Here is a 17,587-nt window from a genome sequence, read left to right as displayed (position 1 = left end):
TCTTTTGAGCATCGAAAGAAACTGCAATCATTGTTTTAATATTTTATTAAGAACATGGAATGAAAAAAAACAGTGGAGTGCATTAAGGTGCAGCAGAAAGTTAAGTAAAAGACAATAGGTAAATAAAAAATATTCCAGTGTTGCCAATGTCAAAGTCAAGACAGTGCAGATTAAATTATTCCTTTTTAAATGAAGGATGTTCTCCACAAATATCTACTAACACCACTAGGTTTAGATGTTACAATGCATATATTCATCAAATTCAATTAAAAATCCCTAGGAAAAAGTCTTAAAAGGCATTTGATACATTTTTGTGCAAAACTGTTTTGAATGCACCCATTTAAGGCTGGTATCCAGATAAATTATCCAGATTAGGGCGTGTTAATGCCTGCAGAGCACATTGTTATGCAATCAGACCAGTTGGATGACATGTTCAGTTGGACAGGCTCACACTGTGAAAGGATATCAGTCAGGTGTAAATGCAGTTTGACCACATACTGAAGAGACAAATGGAAAAAAAAAAAAGTCAGTGTTTGCTCAGTAATTGAGGACTGCAGGGCAACCAGGGACAACGTGACATACTAGACTGAAAACAAACAGTAGGCACAATCCAGAAATGAATTCTAGTATCAGGTGTTAATGCTTCAGGTATCACATGGAAACGGGGCTCAAGTTGACTTGTAAACAGGCACACAGGTGGAGCTAAAATTGAATCCATACAGTAAACATATTGGGCAAAATAAAAGGTGATTGTTCTGGCCGAGTTAATGATGAATAGAAATCTGATCTTCTTAAAGCTGTGTCCTCGGTCCACGACCACTCGATGTTTTATCACTTGCCGGATGCAAACACTGTGGAAAACACATGTAAGGTCAACAAGAGCATTATGGCTTTTTGATGATTTGTAGACAACATTAACGCAACCAAGGTCAGTACATCCAGGATGTCGTCCAGACGACAGAATGAGGAACATGTTCAGTGTACTTGGAAAGTACGCTGCACTTTGAAAGTGCTGAGCAGACTCTACGGAGAGTTCGTGTCTTCTGCCCAGAGTAAAAAAAAAAAAAAAAGGGGTAACACTCACTTCTCTCTCTCAGGCCTTGTCCAAAGCTGTGCACCAGTCTGAAGAGGCCCCAGAATAAAACCGCTTTGATCACCAGTGAAATCAAAGCTCCGGTCACAGCAGCTGCCTCTAGTGTGTATGTGTTGTCGTGGAACCATTTCTCCACCACCTGCAATCAAAGCAAACCTGATTTTTACTTCCCTGTAGGAATCCATTTCTGAATGTACATCCCATCCAAACACTGAGTGTTAAACTCATGTCATAGAGCTGGAGATCAGAGCTGTTCAAAGAGGTGGGGTCCTTGCAGCAGATGTTCAGCTATGTAGTAAATTAACTTCCTGGGACTCTGCCTGTGTTGCAGTGTGTTAATGAGAAGTAACATAGTATGTTTGTTCAAGTTCAACACTGACATCCTTACCATTAAAATGCACTCTAAGCACTTCATTCTAATTATGTTACTATTTTTTTGATGTCATATCCTGAATCTTTCAGATCATAGGAAGTGATTTTTTTCCCAATAAAAATGTGATCTAATACTACCAACAAGAATTATCTATCATCCCATATGCATCCGTGCTACAAACACAAGTAAAATGCATCAGAGAGCCCCACAAGCAGATTCATTACAATGACTCCAACATGCTCCTACAAACTACACCATAGAAAACTACACTACACACTACACTACAAACTCACCCAGTCTTTAAGTGTGCATTAATGTGTGCAGATTAGTAAAGGATGGCTTCTCTATGTAGACCAGATGCATCAATAATGCACAAAAAACATGTACTGGCTAATTATTCCATGACAGAAGTTTATTGCACGTAGAGATTTGATGGGGCCAGTGGCTACTGGTAGCTGTGTCTATGTTTTGACATTTTAAAGGAACAAACCGAACTGTCTGGAAAGACTTTAGAAAGTAACATGTCTTTAAGGTAAACCTCCAGATAAACCGAGCTGCGCTCTGTGAAAATAGCCCGTCACCCATGACCAGCTTCATAAAGCATCGTTTGGATTTAGAGAAATGTCACCGTACCCTGTACATCAGATACACGAAGAAGGCTAGTTGAGGAAGGTTCTGCGCCGTGAAGATCCAAACCAAGACTTTTGCTTCCTTTAAAACCTGCAAAACAATAAGAGCACAAAACCTCTCACTGCTTTTGGATTTACCACCGTTTCACTTAACATTTTTTCTCACTAGGTGGTTTATAATCTCTTGGAACAAAAGGTCTCACCGCAGCAGCGCCTACAGCAGAGGTGAGGCAGGCCCAGACCACTCCAACACCCAGGATGATACTGTTGACAGTGGACATGGCCGTGTCTGACGTTGTGATCATGATGCACAGACACAACTGAAGAGTTAACAGAATACCATTAGTGAAGCCAGTTAACCTGCGTCCTATTTTCTCAAAGCACACAGAAGCCTGTTATGGGAAAATTGTTTTGTACAATAAAAACAACAGGATGAGGACGTGCAACGGAAGAGACAGAGAAGAATAAACAGACGTGGACCAAGCCACGTTTAATGTGACATCCAAGACAACCAGTAAAACCTGCCGCCTTGCTCATCATCATGACCTATTTCCTCTCTCAGTGTTTACAACAAATGGAATCATGTGTAGCAGGCCATGACGTATTCTCTCAACGAGTTGTGTGACACGGCTATGAAAAGCCGGTCTAGTGAGAGTGAGCAGGTTTACCTGAGCCTGCAGGTCAAAGGTCACCATGGAGAAGCACAAGTTAAGCAGGAAATACTGCTCTTGGAGCCTCTCCAGAGCCCCGCCCACACGGAACGCCATCATGTTGGGCCTCTGGATGAGCACTATGGTGCAAAAGAGATGCACGACGCCCAGAGTCATGGTGCACACGAATCGAACCTGCAACACAAACGGACCGGAGCGTCTCACAGGTCAAGATTTCACTTCAAGCTGGGGTCAAACTAAAAACAAAATCACTAAATGACACAAGATTATCTATGCTGAACTCAACCTCTGTCTATCATCTGGTTTTACACCAAGGCTGAGCATTATGAACTCATCTTCACGTCTGCAGTTAGTGTGAAACTGCTGTGGCTGTGAGACACGATAGTGATTTAGGGATAGTTCACTTTCTCCTAACCCTTTATGGGACAAGGAACCATATTTGGTAGTTTCCACACACATTTTAAATTGTGTCCCTGTGAGGTTTACAAGCATGTGGTTTTCATTCAGCCAATCAGAGAAGACCAAGGGAACTTCCTCTGGTCAAATGTGGTCTCTGCATGAACACTGAACATAACTGACTCATTAGATATCATGAAGTAGAAAGTGGCCCTAATGTTGTCTAATGTGATAATGTTGACCAGAATCTGAATTAACATTACCGTTCTAATGCCCTAAATACATGTTTATATTTGTTTACCACTTAATGACAGAGCACCATGGGTTAAATTCATTAATCTTGATTTCACAAAAGTAAAATAGTCTTCTTATATCTAATAACACTCTAGGGTCTTAAAATGGTCAATCGAAGAATTTCAATGAGCGCCCTGTAAAGAGTTAAGTGTGGTTCTATGAGGTGTTTGTCCACAGTAAGAGTGTTACTTTCAGAAGATGGTGGTGGTTCACAGTCTTGTATTTTCCTCCTCCTGACAGAGGTTATTTTAGGTGTGTCCCGCCTACACCAGTTCAAGCTTTTGGTTTTACTTCCCTTGCCTACTTCTCCAAACTGGGTTAGTGTCGTCCACTACCTCCCGTAATACGGTAATGTAATACACAACCTAAAATAACCACACATAAACCAAACTATCACTTGAAGCTAAAAGCTGCTGTTAAAATGTCCACAGTGACAATGGCAGTATGTGGAGGAAATGCTGAAATTTCATCTAGATGATAAAAGTTATTACTAGTTAGTAGGGAGTCAGTGCATTCACTGGCTGTCAAGACATTTCACCAACAACCATAAGCATCTCTCCTTAAAACTTTAAACCCATTAGATATTTACTGTATATATGAAAGGTTTAAGTCACTGAAGGAGGCATCACACAATAACCCATCTAACTAAAATTCAACATCTAGAGATGTACTTAAATGTAGGATGAAAATCTGTTCACAATTCATTATCCAGACATTTCAGTCTGCACCACAGTGACTGACAGAATAATGTCAACCAGGGAGTATTTCTCTGGCACCATTCAGGACTGACATCAGTAAATACATTGTGACTCAGTACAACAGTGGGACTGATAGGAATGACAACAGTGACATCAAGTGGTAGGATCTGTTAATTCTTTTTTGACTGATGCCGCTTCAAAAAGTTTCTGTACAACGGACGCTTCCTGTGCTTCCTTTACAAGTGAGTGGGTTAGGATTAAACAAAAACATACGTGACGGTTGGGGGAACGCCCGATCCTGCTCTCTACAGACCTCTGCTCAAGTTTAAGGGCTTAATTTAGTTAGACTTTCAATTAGATTTACTCTAAAAATAAAAGTGAGTCCTCTGACTGTCCTGAGGAAAGCTCATTGTAGAGAAGATACTGAGAAGCGCATGTGATCAATCCGCGCGCTCACAGTGACTCACCTTCACCAGCAGCAGTTAGTAATGATTACCCATTTTGCCCTGGGTTTAGCCTCTCAGGTTACATACTGGATATTGTGACCTGTGTTCTTGATGGAGGCTGAGAGGAAGACCAGAGACATAATGCATGGAGTCTGGGGCTTTAAATATGACAGTCATAGTGAAGGCTGATTGTAGATATTATTATTATTGATTTGATATTTTTTTATTTCTTTTTTGGATTTAGTGATTTATTTCGAACATGCGAATGATATATATATGTTCAATTATTAGATTTTAAATTTACCATTAGAAGGAAGCCAATTATTAAAATGAAAAGACTAATCTGATTCTACACAACATGTTCTAGTCATTGTTTTCAACATATTTGTTTTCTCTGATTCTTGTTTGTTTGGTAAATCCATAGACAAAATCAATAAATGAGTCAAAAACCTCAAACCAATGTGATGAAAGTCAGTCTGTAAGTTCCAGCAGAGTCGACACAGAAGTTTCTTTATCATAATTAGGTTAAGCAGTGAAGTCAGACCAACAACTTGAGACACAATGCACCCACCAGCAGCTCCTGCTTGGCCTTCCGTCCCTGAACGGAGAAGTTGACCACCGATCGAATCATGACCACAAACACGCTGAGCACAAACACCACCAGCTCCTGACGGTTCTCCTGCAGCACGCCGCGGCTGATGTAGTAGATACAGAACACTGCAGGGGACAAGATCATGGACAACTCACACACAGCACAATTCATCACAATATTGTACATCTAGATTAATATTTTGAGTTTAGTTCAGTTTGAGTTTTTTCCATCCTCTTCTGTGACTTTGCATCTTCAGCTTTCAATGCTGGTTAGGATCTAGACCAGGGATGCAGATTCATCTGAGCGAAACTTTAAAATCAAGACGTGTTAGGTGCCCAGTAAGCAGCTGGTAATGACAAATATCTCCAAACCCAATACAGATCCATGTCAAAAAAAGATATGCACTTTTTATCCACTGTGGGATAAATTAAAGGATTATCTTATCTTTTAAATTTAAAGCCCATCAAAAAGTGGATAAATACACTATAACAGAGGCGTAATTGAAGCTACCAGAGGCAGTAGGTTTTGTTTTTCACTTCAGTAGAAATAAAACAAACATAATGAAAAAATAAAATGAAATTCAGTAAATAATAATTTTGGTCACCCTTACATAAATCACATCTGAAAGTGCATAAAAACTAAATGTGCACAGTTGTAGAAATAACATTTGTTTATGGCCATAGCTGAGCATGGCACAAAGTCCATTTAAATGAATAAAACTCTTTTATTACCTCTGTCTGGGGTTGGTTGGTTGTGGGCAGTGTGTGGTGCGTGTGGGAGAGTTACATATTAAACCTACTTATTAAAGCAGTCCTACAGGTTTCCTGCAATTCGGATTTTAAATGGCTCATAAAAGTTGCACTTCATATTCATTATATATTACCGTAACATGAATATTTTTTGGTTAACAGATAGGTCAATGGAATATGTGAGCTGCAAATAAAATTTGAGCTGCAAATAAATTAGTCTTGTAGTCTTCTTCTGGTGTATGAATGACTTTTTTGCTCCCACTTTTTCAAATATGAATTGCATTGCTCTGAGACTTGAGTGACAACAGTCCTCATTTTCCAGCATCAAGCACCTTGTGCCACGTATTTCTGAGAAATGCAGCAGGTTGAGTAACACCAGAATGATCCTTTCAGTAAAACACAGCTTTATAAAAAGCATGTGCAGAAAAATAAGGGAAGTATCTGAGTGGGTGGGGGGTGGCAATGAATCACCAGTAACACACACAGGATCATTTCTTGAAGTGTGCACAGACTAAAGGTTGGTAAGCCACTGCTTGTAGCTCTTCCAGTTTTCATCACATGATTACATCAGGAAAACTTCTGCTTTTGGCTCTCACAGTGGCTGACGGTTAAAGAAACAAAATCCATTTCCTGAAGACACTGGCAATAAAAGGCTTTCTTGCAGAGGATTCAGACATGATACACACCTATTCCAACCATCTGGATTAGAGAGACAGTGAAATTGTCTTCATCATACACGTCTGTGTCCATGTGCTCCTTGCAGATGCTGTACACGGTGAGGCCAAGCAGGGCAAGCAAAGACACTATGGTGAAGCAGAAATAGAGCTTCAGCATGCATGTCAGCTCTGACCAGGGCTTCACCTGCGAGATAGTGGAGACAGAGAGGACAAAAAACGTGTTCAACCCCAGCCTGCGTGTCTCAGCGGGTTAAAGACCAACACCACAATCATCACAACACAGCTGCAGAATTATGTCTTTCAGATAAAGGGTAGAGCCTCTCACTGGTCCACATGGCGTTGGGATCAGATCCCGGTGTCTGGGTCTCAAGTTTGGAGACAGAAGGTCTGGGTCCTGCCGCGGCTGGTTGCCCAACAAAGGACTGAAAAACAGAATTAATTATTACGCACTGTTCCAAACTGCATTGATAATATGTCAAATGTGATGTTGCTTGGCGTGTCAGTAAGAAAATACTGACATGCCAAGCAAATAGAATAAAATCTGATGACTAAATAGTCATTATATGAGTGCAATTGACCATTAGTTAGCAAAATATGGCTGATTTGTATCGAGTGTAACATAAGATGGAGTAAAATGGAGTAAGTTGACAAACAGCAACACTGAAGTACATAATCTGAATCCAAGAAGTTGAATTGCTTAAATGCCAACTAAATTGATGTAATAATCAGGTTAAGAGAGCTTCACGAGTGAATATGAGAAAGACACAAGAAACTCCTCCAAACCTATGAGAGCACTGACTGTAATGTCATTGTTAACTAAATGCAAATACGGGCTAAATATATTTTAATCATTTAAAAAAATATATGTATTATTATTATTGCTGTTGCTGTCTACCATTATTAAATATTCTAGTAATATCTATATAGCTAGATATTACACAGTTCCAGTTTGACAATGGATGGATAGTGACAAACTCTGGACTTTCTTCCTCCCACACTGAGCCGAGAAGATGATAAATTAGGGACTGGTGCTGGATTAGATAAAGAAGCAGCTGTGCCCGCTTTAAGTCCTCCTAACATACAGTACTTAAATAAAAGAACACGTGAACTTCATAGACTGATAAAGCCTTTAACATGACGAACGGGTATGAGTCGTTATAACGCGCTTATAAGCTGAACATCATCCACAACCAGATTTGTTAGCCCTTTTATCAGTACATAGGCTACTCTAACGACGAAAATAAAACCTTATCGGCAATATTAAGAACATAAAACATTGTAAATACATGTGGAGCTGCTCACCTTATCTCGTCCATTTCCCTCGGGACAGGACTGGGCGGGGGGGTTGGAGCTTACATTTCTGCTACCTGTTAGCCGCGTCTCCACCTCCAGTCGACCCAACTTCAGTTAAACATTCTACAAAATAAACAGGAAGTAGAGGCGCCGCACGCAGTGCTTCTTCCTCGTCTGATCAAATTACGGCAGGCCAAAGGCAAAGCTGCCATCTAGTGCCAAGAGTTCGTTGCTCAAGCCATATTTATATGAGAAGACAGTTGTGTTTTGTGAGGTCAAATCATTCAAAGCACCGATTAAGAAATTACCGTGTCAAAATGTCAACTATTTGATTCTCTCAAATCATGATGATGATATTTTCTTCATGGAAATGGGAGAGAAGGACGACATGAAAACACAGTGCTTCCAAGGCTACTGCCAAAATGGTTTTGAAAACAAACAAAAAAACAAGATCTGATAACAACTGAATCGCTGTTGATTTTCACTTCTATATTTGTTACATGACACCACAACATGTTAGGCTGTTTCAAAGTTCCCCCTAAAGACTGTCCGAAAGGGGACATGATACAATACACTTGTCTCAGAATACTTAGAACAACACCAGCATCAACCTTTTCACAAATTTTCACCTGTTTCTGCAGATGAAACTTTGCATGCAGGGCTTCCAATGGCACTGGGTCACTGGCATTTCTTGATGTGACAGAAGACAGAGGCATCCAGATTAATTCTAAAGTTTATAAGGATATATTTTTTGCTCAGATTCAGCCAAATGCAGCAAACTTTATTTGACAGGACTTCATAGTACAGATGGACAATGACCCAAAACAAACAGCAAAAGCAATCCAGGAGTTTATTAAGGCAAGGAAGTGAAACATTCTTCAGTGGCAGAGACAGTCATTAGATCTCAAGCTGATCGAGCATGTATTTCACTTGATTAAGACAAAACTGTCTGTGGCAGGAAGACTAACAAACAAACAACAACTGAAGACAGCTGCAGTAAAGATCGGCAAAGCATCACAAAGGAGGAAACTCAATGTTTGGTGATATCCATGGGTTCCAGACTTCAGGCAGTCATTGCCTGCAAAGGATTCTCAATAAAGTATTAAAAATGAACATTTTATTTATGGTAATGTTAATTTGTCACTTTGGCACCCCGGGCAGCACAGTGCGGGTGACCTGTCCGCCTCCGGCCTAATGACAGCTGGGATACGCTTATTGTCTAATCCCAGCTGTCGTTACTTAATGTCACGCAAAGAGTGGCGTTCACTGCAGAAGCAACACCCACCTATAGAAGACCTGTTTATAAATATTATAAAAGAAAGGAAAGGTACTAAGGTAATTTCACAAATTTACAAATGTTTAAATTGGTTGATGTCGGGGAATGCTCTGGATTTAAAAGGGAAATGGGAGTTTGAAATGAATCATATTAATAAAGATACATGATGGGAAGAACACACACAATGACCAGTAGTCCAATGTGGAAAGAATTCAACTGGAAATTAAAAATTAGATATTTTAGAAGCCCCTCCATAACTTTCAAATTTGACAGTAGTAAAACAAATCTGTGCTGGGATTGTCACCAGATAGGAGACCACACACACATATTTTGGGACTGCCCAAAGTTTAAAAAATTATTGGGAGGGAATTCGAAAGGAATTATCTATATATTGAACACAATTTTCTTATGATTGGAGCACTCCCTAAGGGAAGATAGGAAAAAGAGAAGCTTAAATATTACATGTCCTATTATTAATAGCGAGGAAGATGATAAGTTTATCATTGTATCATTGTAAGTCCTTTTGTAAGTCTATATACTATATATATAGATGCATAGATGTATATTCTATTTTTTTATTCTGAAAGTCTATTTATGTTGAGCAGTTTTTCTATTCTTTTTTCATACGTTTTCTTTTTATGCTTATTCAAGTGTTGTTTTTTATTTTGTTGTGCCATTGAGCAAAGTGACCAGAGTCGAATTACTTGTATGTGTTCACATACCTGGCCAATAAAGCTGATTCTGATTCTGATTATCATAGCTAACACAGCACACCTTCATCTCAAGATGGACATTTGACAACAAGATGGGCTCCTATAAGCAAATACTTAAGTCTGTCTATGTGAAGACCTGTCAAATGGCTGTCTCAGGAGATCTGTCCAAGTGTATTTGGGATTCATGCAGAGGACTACAAGTAACAATCTGTTGTGTTATTTGCCAAACTGTTTTTGGTTTAACTGTTTAGTCTAAACATTCCTCTCTTTCATATGTATGTAACTAAGGAAAATCTGATGTAATCCAGTATATGCATGTTAATACATGCGAATGCCAATAAATACTTGGTTCAAAAAAAAGAATATAAGTTGTCAAGTGAGTTGAGATCTCAGTTAACCAACAGCCTAAAGCACGGTACCAGGTGTGCAATCAGAACTTGAATTGATCATTTTTAAAGAATGATTTTTATGATTTTAAGTAATTTTGATTAAAAGTGTTGATTCTCAGCGAATGCATATTGTACACAGAATTTAAAATGAATAAAAGTTGAAGATACGTTACTAATAATTGACAGGTCAGGACATGTCCAAACACGCAGTTAGTGGAAAAATACAGAAAATGATCTGATGCCCAAGTATTAATGAATAAGTCATGAGTGTAACACCCTTATTGGAGAAGGGTGATGGTTCGATGGTCAGTCATGATGATGTGTTGGAAATAGGACGTGTCCCAAAATTAAGAGTATAAAAGATGTAATGCAGAAGTGTATTACTGGATTTTCACCCTGACGGACTGTACAGCATGTGGACTGGGCCAACTCCCCTGCAGTGCTATTTTGGCTTTAAAAGTTCTGTCTGCATTCCCCCTGCCTAGCAGTCGAAGCTTGGATTATCTTTCACATTCTGGATTTCTATTTCTTGGATTTTGTACAGGGTCGAGGAGACATCTTGGATTACAATGCAAGCAAGTTAAGGGATTTACCAAAAGGACAGAAACATCGTTCATTGGGACTTCCCTATTTCACCAACTCGTACTGCAGCAGTAAAATGACTGGATTTGGACATTTTCTATACCCCTACTCCATCCATCCAGCTCATAAGTAATTCTTTTTGATCAATAATTTTATATTACATCACAAAAACGATTATAGTTATTAGTATTTCAATGGATTATTTGATTTATTTATTTTGGTTTTGATTGATTCTTGAGCTGTTGAATTGCTAAAGATGAACCTGCAAAAAGTCAGAAGAATTCTCTTGACAATTATTTTCCCTATTTTTTGGTACAGATAGTCACGTGACAGTAAAATTATAGACTACTTAAATGGTAGCTCTAACACCTAGCTCTTATTGGTCACACTAGTCTACTGAGTCCGCCGTCTAGTTTATGTTCCCAGGGCTTTCAGCCTAGCCTTTTAATTTTAACCTGGCACATACCAAGGGCACAGACCCATTAAGGGTAAGCCACCACAACTGACGGGACTCAACTTCGGACCCAGCTGCGGGAAGCCTCCCTGACTGGCAATTTCGGGGATGAGAGGAAGCGGGGCAGACATCAGGATTAAAGGTGCCCAGAAACCAGGCGAGTTACCCCGCCCACAGCTTGAGTAGTGCTATCATTGAATTCAGTTGGGGTAATACTGTGCTGATGTGAAGCCATAACCCTGTATAAACGGAGAAGCTGCACTTGTGGGATCTAACACGTGGCGCCCAACATGGGGTGTGGCAGAGTAAGCGACTTCGCGAGATGAGAGATGGCAAAGGGGGGCACAGAGAGCTCAATGAATTAACCCAGGTCTGAGCAGCCAGCGGGCTCCCGAAGGTGAGGATTTAACTGAGGACTTGCAGAGGGCTACAGCACATGGGACCCCATTGTTCGGAAGCATGTAACAATAAGGTGCACCACAATCCCTGAAATATAAACGGGGAAAATGGTGGACCAGGCATGCAGGGATGGGGAAGCCGATGAGGTGCAGGGGCGGATAAGGGTGCATGTGGTGCGATCTCCCAAACCAGGGACGAAAAAGGATACAATAAAGACCTGGTTAGAATGGGCAGTGAGAGTGATAAGGCCCGGGAGCTTAGAGGACGGGACCCAGCCAGTGGCAGCATGTATAATATACATATATAAGTCCCCAGGGAGACTATGACGCCATCACCAAGACGTTGGGGAATGAGTCTGGAACTGGATCAATAGACCAACATTATCTGGATTTACTAAGGAAATTTGACAAGGAGTCCTCTCACATTTTTGAGGATCCCCCCGGGCAGAGGACACATCCTTGGAATGAGATGAAAAGTGAACGACGCTTGGACTGGCTGCTTTACCCGACAAATTCAAGTGAGTCTCGGAGACACCCGACATGATGCGGGCGTATCTGCAGCGTATGGAGGAACGTGAAGAAAAGTTGAATAAGTCACTGAGGGAGAAACCCTCCAGGGAGTTAACCAATGAGGAGAACCAAACAGACTGGCACGCCAAGCTATCCCCTATGCCTGTGGGGACTCTGAGGTGGAAGGGCCAGACGGTGATGCATCAACACCATGGTGAACCGTGTGACCTTGAGGGACATCGACTAATTATCCTAACCAACCCCCGGCATAAGTTCAAGAAGGAGCTTCATAGATGAGCCAGAGAGAGGTTAAGGGACTGGGGGTAGAAGAGAGGGAAAAAGGGGAGCTACTTTTGAGCATTAGTGGCAGCTGCTCAAGTTATTTCGCCATAATACATGTTCCAATATGGGACTATGAGGAGAATTATGAGCAGGAGTTAGTCAATGTTCCAGAAAGAGGATTACGATCTGCCAGCAACGCAGGATATAAAAGAGTGACGATGTGTGTTGATGGAATAAGGTCTGGTAACCTGCCATGGTTGGTGGCGGAGAAGGCCATGGTGAAAGACGGCCGGATACATGTGGTGGAGGCATCAGCGTGGTCAGGGATCGGGAAACTGGTCCTTGTCAGATCAGGCTGGGGCCGATATGGGATTACCATGGCATGCAAAACGAGAGAACCCCTGGAGTTGCGGCTGTAACCTATGAGGAGAGGCCAGAAGATGGGGCGTCCAGCATGCTGAGCCAGGGGCGATCATCTACATGAGAACAGAGTGCACAGAGAGAGACTGCCACCCCACCGACCCGTGCAAGCAGCCATCCAGAGATCAGCAGCAGTGGCAGTGACGGTGGCAGGAGTAGCGGTGGTGAGGAGGATGACGATGAAGAAGCAGACACCATGGCCTCTGTGAGACAGGGAGGCATCACTAGAGCTGTAGAGCTGAGGATTGGACAGAGGCAAATAAGAGGACACCGGTGTACATGATTTAGCACACCTCAGAGAGGATGGCCCGCCACATTACCTTTGGATACATGGAGACGCTGGACGGGAGGAAGGCTTATATACCCGAAGCCGGACAGCGGGACCACAGAGTTCCAGAGGTATGGGGGGAACGGTTGGACGAGGAGGTTGTGTTGCCAGTGAAAGTGACTGTGAGAGAGCGGGCTAACTTTCTGATGGCACCCATCTATCCTATGCTAAGGAGTTATGATCCCTTGACCACAAACTTTAAGAAAGCGTTCCTGGCCATCACCCATAATGTCATGCTACAGCGTCTGAAGAAAGCTGCTCTCAAGTATGCAAAAGATACTGAAAGTCAATGAGTAGAGGAGATATCCTCCAGCGATGACAACGAACCACAGACATCTTCCCGAGTTAGAGATGAGCTGCAAAATTGTTGGCCCACTCAGGATGTAGCTGTGAGTACCAATGGGGCTGGTGCACCTGCAGCATCAGGGGGGAGTTCCAGCTTTGAGGAATTCAAGAAGAGAAAGATGCTGGTGAATAACAAGCCTCCAGCGCAAAGCCTGCAGGATTACCTGAGGCAAAATTGGCCTATGGTGAGGACCTGCATGAGTGATAATCAGAGGACATCTACGATGAGAATGCACAGATTGAAAAAGCGTGTGGTCAGTTGGATCAAGGGCAGATTTTAAGCTGAATGGTCCTTGCCTAAGGGGTGAGTTGGATTTTGTCACCTTGAATACAGTGAACAGCACCCCAGATCAGATTATGGAAACAGTAAAGAAATGGGATCTCAGGAGGAAGTTCGAGGAAGTAAGGCGGGTCGAGGGGAGTCAACGTAATCAACAGAAGGTGGCAACCCCAAAGCCCCTACCGAACACATGGAACCAGCCAAGAAAGGTGGATCAACAACCTGCCACACATGGTCCCCCAACCAACGCTCCTAGCAGCAGACCTTCCGACCAGAGAGCACCTAGAGGAGACGAATACAAAAAGCTGTCAGAAGGACGCTCTCCAACTATCCCACCAGCAGGTGGCTGACGGTGGGAAAAAGGAGTAATGGACATGACCGCTTGAGTCACCTTGGATCATGCTTGCCGAATTAAGGATAAAATCTACACCCAGGGGGATGGAGTTCCATATCTGGAGGACTCGGGGGGCTGGAGTGTCTATAACCCGGAGGGCTCTGAGTCCCAAGGGGAGGTTAGGCAGTTAGCGGATGCCTCCATCACAGAGGTTCCCTACGGCATATGGAAAGGGAATGTATGGGCCCTGGGTGCATATGACTTGGTGACCATAGCATACCATAATTGGATCCTTTCAACCCGGAGCACCGAGAGCTGCAGCATCCGAGAAACCACTGCGAGCGCATGCCCAAATTCCAGGCAGCTGGATTACGCCATCCCTCCACCACACCTCTGGTGTGACATCAAACTCTTTGCTCTTCTCCCTGGATCGCGCCTCCTGGTGGCCCCATGCATCCATACATGTGACACTGTAGTACAGGTTGGTGCCTCTTGGTCCTTCCTCCCGAGGAATTGGCCCTAGGTCCTGGACCGGTAGGGAGGGATCAGAATAGAGGCAGGAGGCAACGGATTGCTGGAAAACCAGTGCCCACTGTGAACAAAGCAGAGCTCAATAAGCTGGAGGAGCATGCCTTTCGCAAGAGCCTGTGCAAGGGGAAAGAAATTGAAGGATTTGAATGGATCGAATCTAACAAGATATACAACAACGGGACCTGTGAGAAGCCACAAGAATATTGGTTGCAATGGAATGGGCACAATTGCACCGTACCAGAATTGTATGGAAGAACAGTGTTAGAGACTGCTGTGAAAGTTCCCAGGGAGAGAAGATTGAAGACAGAGCATTAGCTCTGGGATCGGAACTTTGGGGGGTTATCAAAATGATTCTGCCATATGCACTTATCGGAATGGGGTAATGCTACTAGCACCACTTCTGGGAGGACTGATCAAGTCTGGAGTCAAGGGACTCTGCAGAGGGTGGCGGAGAAAGGAGACTATGCCCAAGAACAAGGAGGAGTTGGAGCTCCTCCTACGCGAGGAGGGATCGCCTTGCAAGTAAGGGATTCTGCTTGTCATGAACCCGCAACTGGACATGTCTTACGAACGAGGTGAGCAAAGAACAGTGTAAAGACACTCAAGATGACCACCGATATGGGAAATTGGACTGAATCCCCCACAACACAAAAAATTTGATGGAGATGTAGCAAGGTTTGTCACATTGGAAGTCATATGGTTTATGTTCTGCCGCACAGGGCTCTGGATCGAAAATCAGGGGTTCAGGGTCCTCTGCCTGGTTGAAGGAATTGTGCAAGTGCTGATTGTGAACATGTGGAGGGGCAAGACCACATACACCACATCCTCCTGGGACGACTCAAGATCAAGACGCGCCCAAAAGAGGAATTATGAGAATGATCATCCTGGTTATCTGTCTGGTGCTGGATTGGTGGTCGTGGGCCTACTGAGCTACATATACTCACAGGTCAGTAAGCTCTCCCCAGCTCGGGCCTTTCTCTGTCTGCGTGGGTTTTCTCCGGGTACTTCGGTTTCCTCCCAACTCCCAGGACATGCTGAATAGGCTGATTGGTGACCCTAAATTGACCATAGGTGTGAGTGTGCGTGCAAATGGTTGTTTGTCTCTGCGATAGATTGACAGCCTGTCCAGGGTGTACCCCACCTCTCACCCGATGACAGCTGGGATTTGCTCCAGCAACCCCCGCGACCCTAGTGAGAATAAACGGTAGTACAAGATGAGATGAGATTATTAAGACTATGATTAAATTAAGTTGTGTTTTATGAGGTCAAAGCTTTCAAAGCACTAATTAAGAAATAGACTGAGTTGAACTCCTTGAGTCATTTGTCAAATATTTGATTCTCTCAAATTGTTATTATGATATTTTCTTCATGAGAATGGGAGAGATGGACAACAGGAAAACACAATGCTGCCAAGGCTTCTGCCAAAATAGTTTGGAACTTCACTGTTGACTTTTACTTCTCTATTTATTACATGACACCACAGCATGTTAGGTTGTTTCAAAGTTCCCCCTATGGACTGTCCGAAAGGAGACACAATACAATACATTTTTCTCAGAATAGTTAGAACCACATTAACATCAACCTTTTTCACCTGTTTCATCTGTTTCTTGGTGGACACAGTGAAATGGCATGGGCATACAGGGTCTCCAGTGACACTGGGTCACTAGTGTTTCCAGATTAATTCTAAAGTTTATAGAAATATATTTTTTTGCTCAGATTCAGCCAAATGCAGCAAACTTTATTTGCCAGGACTTCACAGAACAGATGGACAATGGCCCAAAACAAACAGCAAAAGCAACCCAGGAGTTTTTTAATACAAGGAAGTGAAACATTCTTCAGTGGCATTCATCACATCTCAAGCTGACTGAGCATGTATTTCACTTGATTAAGATAAAAGTGTCTGTGGCAGGAAAACTAACAAACAAGCAAAAACTGAAGACTGCTGCAGCAAAAAAGCATCACAAAGGAGGATACCCAACATTTGGTGATGTCCATGGGTTCCAGACGTCAGGCAGTCATTGCCTGCAAAGGACTCTCAACAGAGTATTAAGAATGAACATTTTATTTATAATAGTGTTAATTTGTCACTTTTGCGCTCCGGGCAGCACAGTATCCAGGACGTACCTGCATCTTGCATGATGTTTGCTGGGCTTCACAGGCTTTTCACAAGTTTTATTAAGACATTAGCCAGACAATCAACTCTTTGTGGTGAAAGTTGTCCAAAAAAAGTCTTGTAACTGTTTTTTAGACTCCGCAAAACTCTATTTTTACAGATTGTAGTAGAAACAGTAGAGTAGAAACACTTATTGTGTCAGCTTTAAACTAATCAGCTATGGACTGGTTAAACTTATCACTGATTCTTGAGATAAGGGACAAAACCTGTCTTACAGGACAAGATATTAATCATAAACCTAGTTAAAAGGTTACATGTAAATGAATTTTGTATGTGCATAACACTGATTTCATTTTTTATTTTATTTTTTCAGCACAGTTTGTTAAAACCCTGGCATTGTACACAGGAAATGCACATTTTTGGTCTATCCTCAGCAAAAGGTCACAATGTCAAACTACCAAAAAAAAGTGCTATTAATGCATAACCGTACATATCAAATGAAAGGAAATGATCATTAATACATCAAATGATACATAAAATGTACCTCAAATTATATTTTTCATAAAATACTACCAAAATACTATCAAAAGTGTGTCCTCATTCTCCGTCAACTCAGATTTTTTTTATTATTATTATTATTTATTTATTTTTATTTTTTTTTTAAACTTGAATAAATCAGGACATATTGTGGGCAGCTATGGCCCTGAGGATCCCTTTTCCA

General features: G+C 42.0%; 1 protein-coding gene across 1 annotated transcript; it reads right to left on the bottom strand.

Moving 5' to 3' along the window:
• Positions 1-30: 30 nt before the first annotated feature.
• LOC125007730 lies at positions 31-8,058 on the bottom strand. Its single transcript, XM_047584481.1, has 9 exons — positions 7,921-8,058; positions 6,944-7,040; positions 6,628-6,802; positions 5,172-5,317; positions 2,764-2,940; positions 2,299-2,415; positions 2,100-2,186; positions 1,085-1,232; positions 31-851 (listed from the first exon to the last, which is right to left on the bottom strand). The coding sequence occupies exons 1-9, from the start codon at positions 7,932-7,934 to the stop codon at positions 832-834; spliced, it is 981 nt and encodes a 326-aa protein (XP_047440437.1). The 5' UTR covers positions 7,935-8,058; the 3' UTR covers positions 31-831.
• Positions 8,059-17,587: the final 9,529 nt, after the last annotated feature.

Source organism: Mugil cephalus, chromosome 1, assembly GCF_022458985.1.
Source record: "Mugil cephalus isolate CIBA_MC_2020 chromosome 1, CIBA_Mcephalus_1.1, whole genome shotgun sequence".
NCBI lineage: Eukaryota > Metazoa > Chordata > Actinopteri > Mugiliformes > Mugilidae > Mugil > Mugil cephalus.
This window is presented reverse-complemented; position numbering and strand designations above follow the sequence as displayed.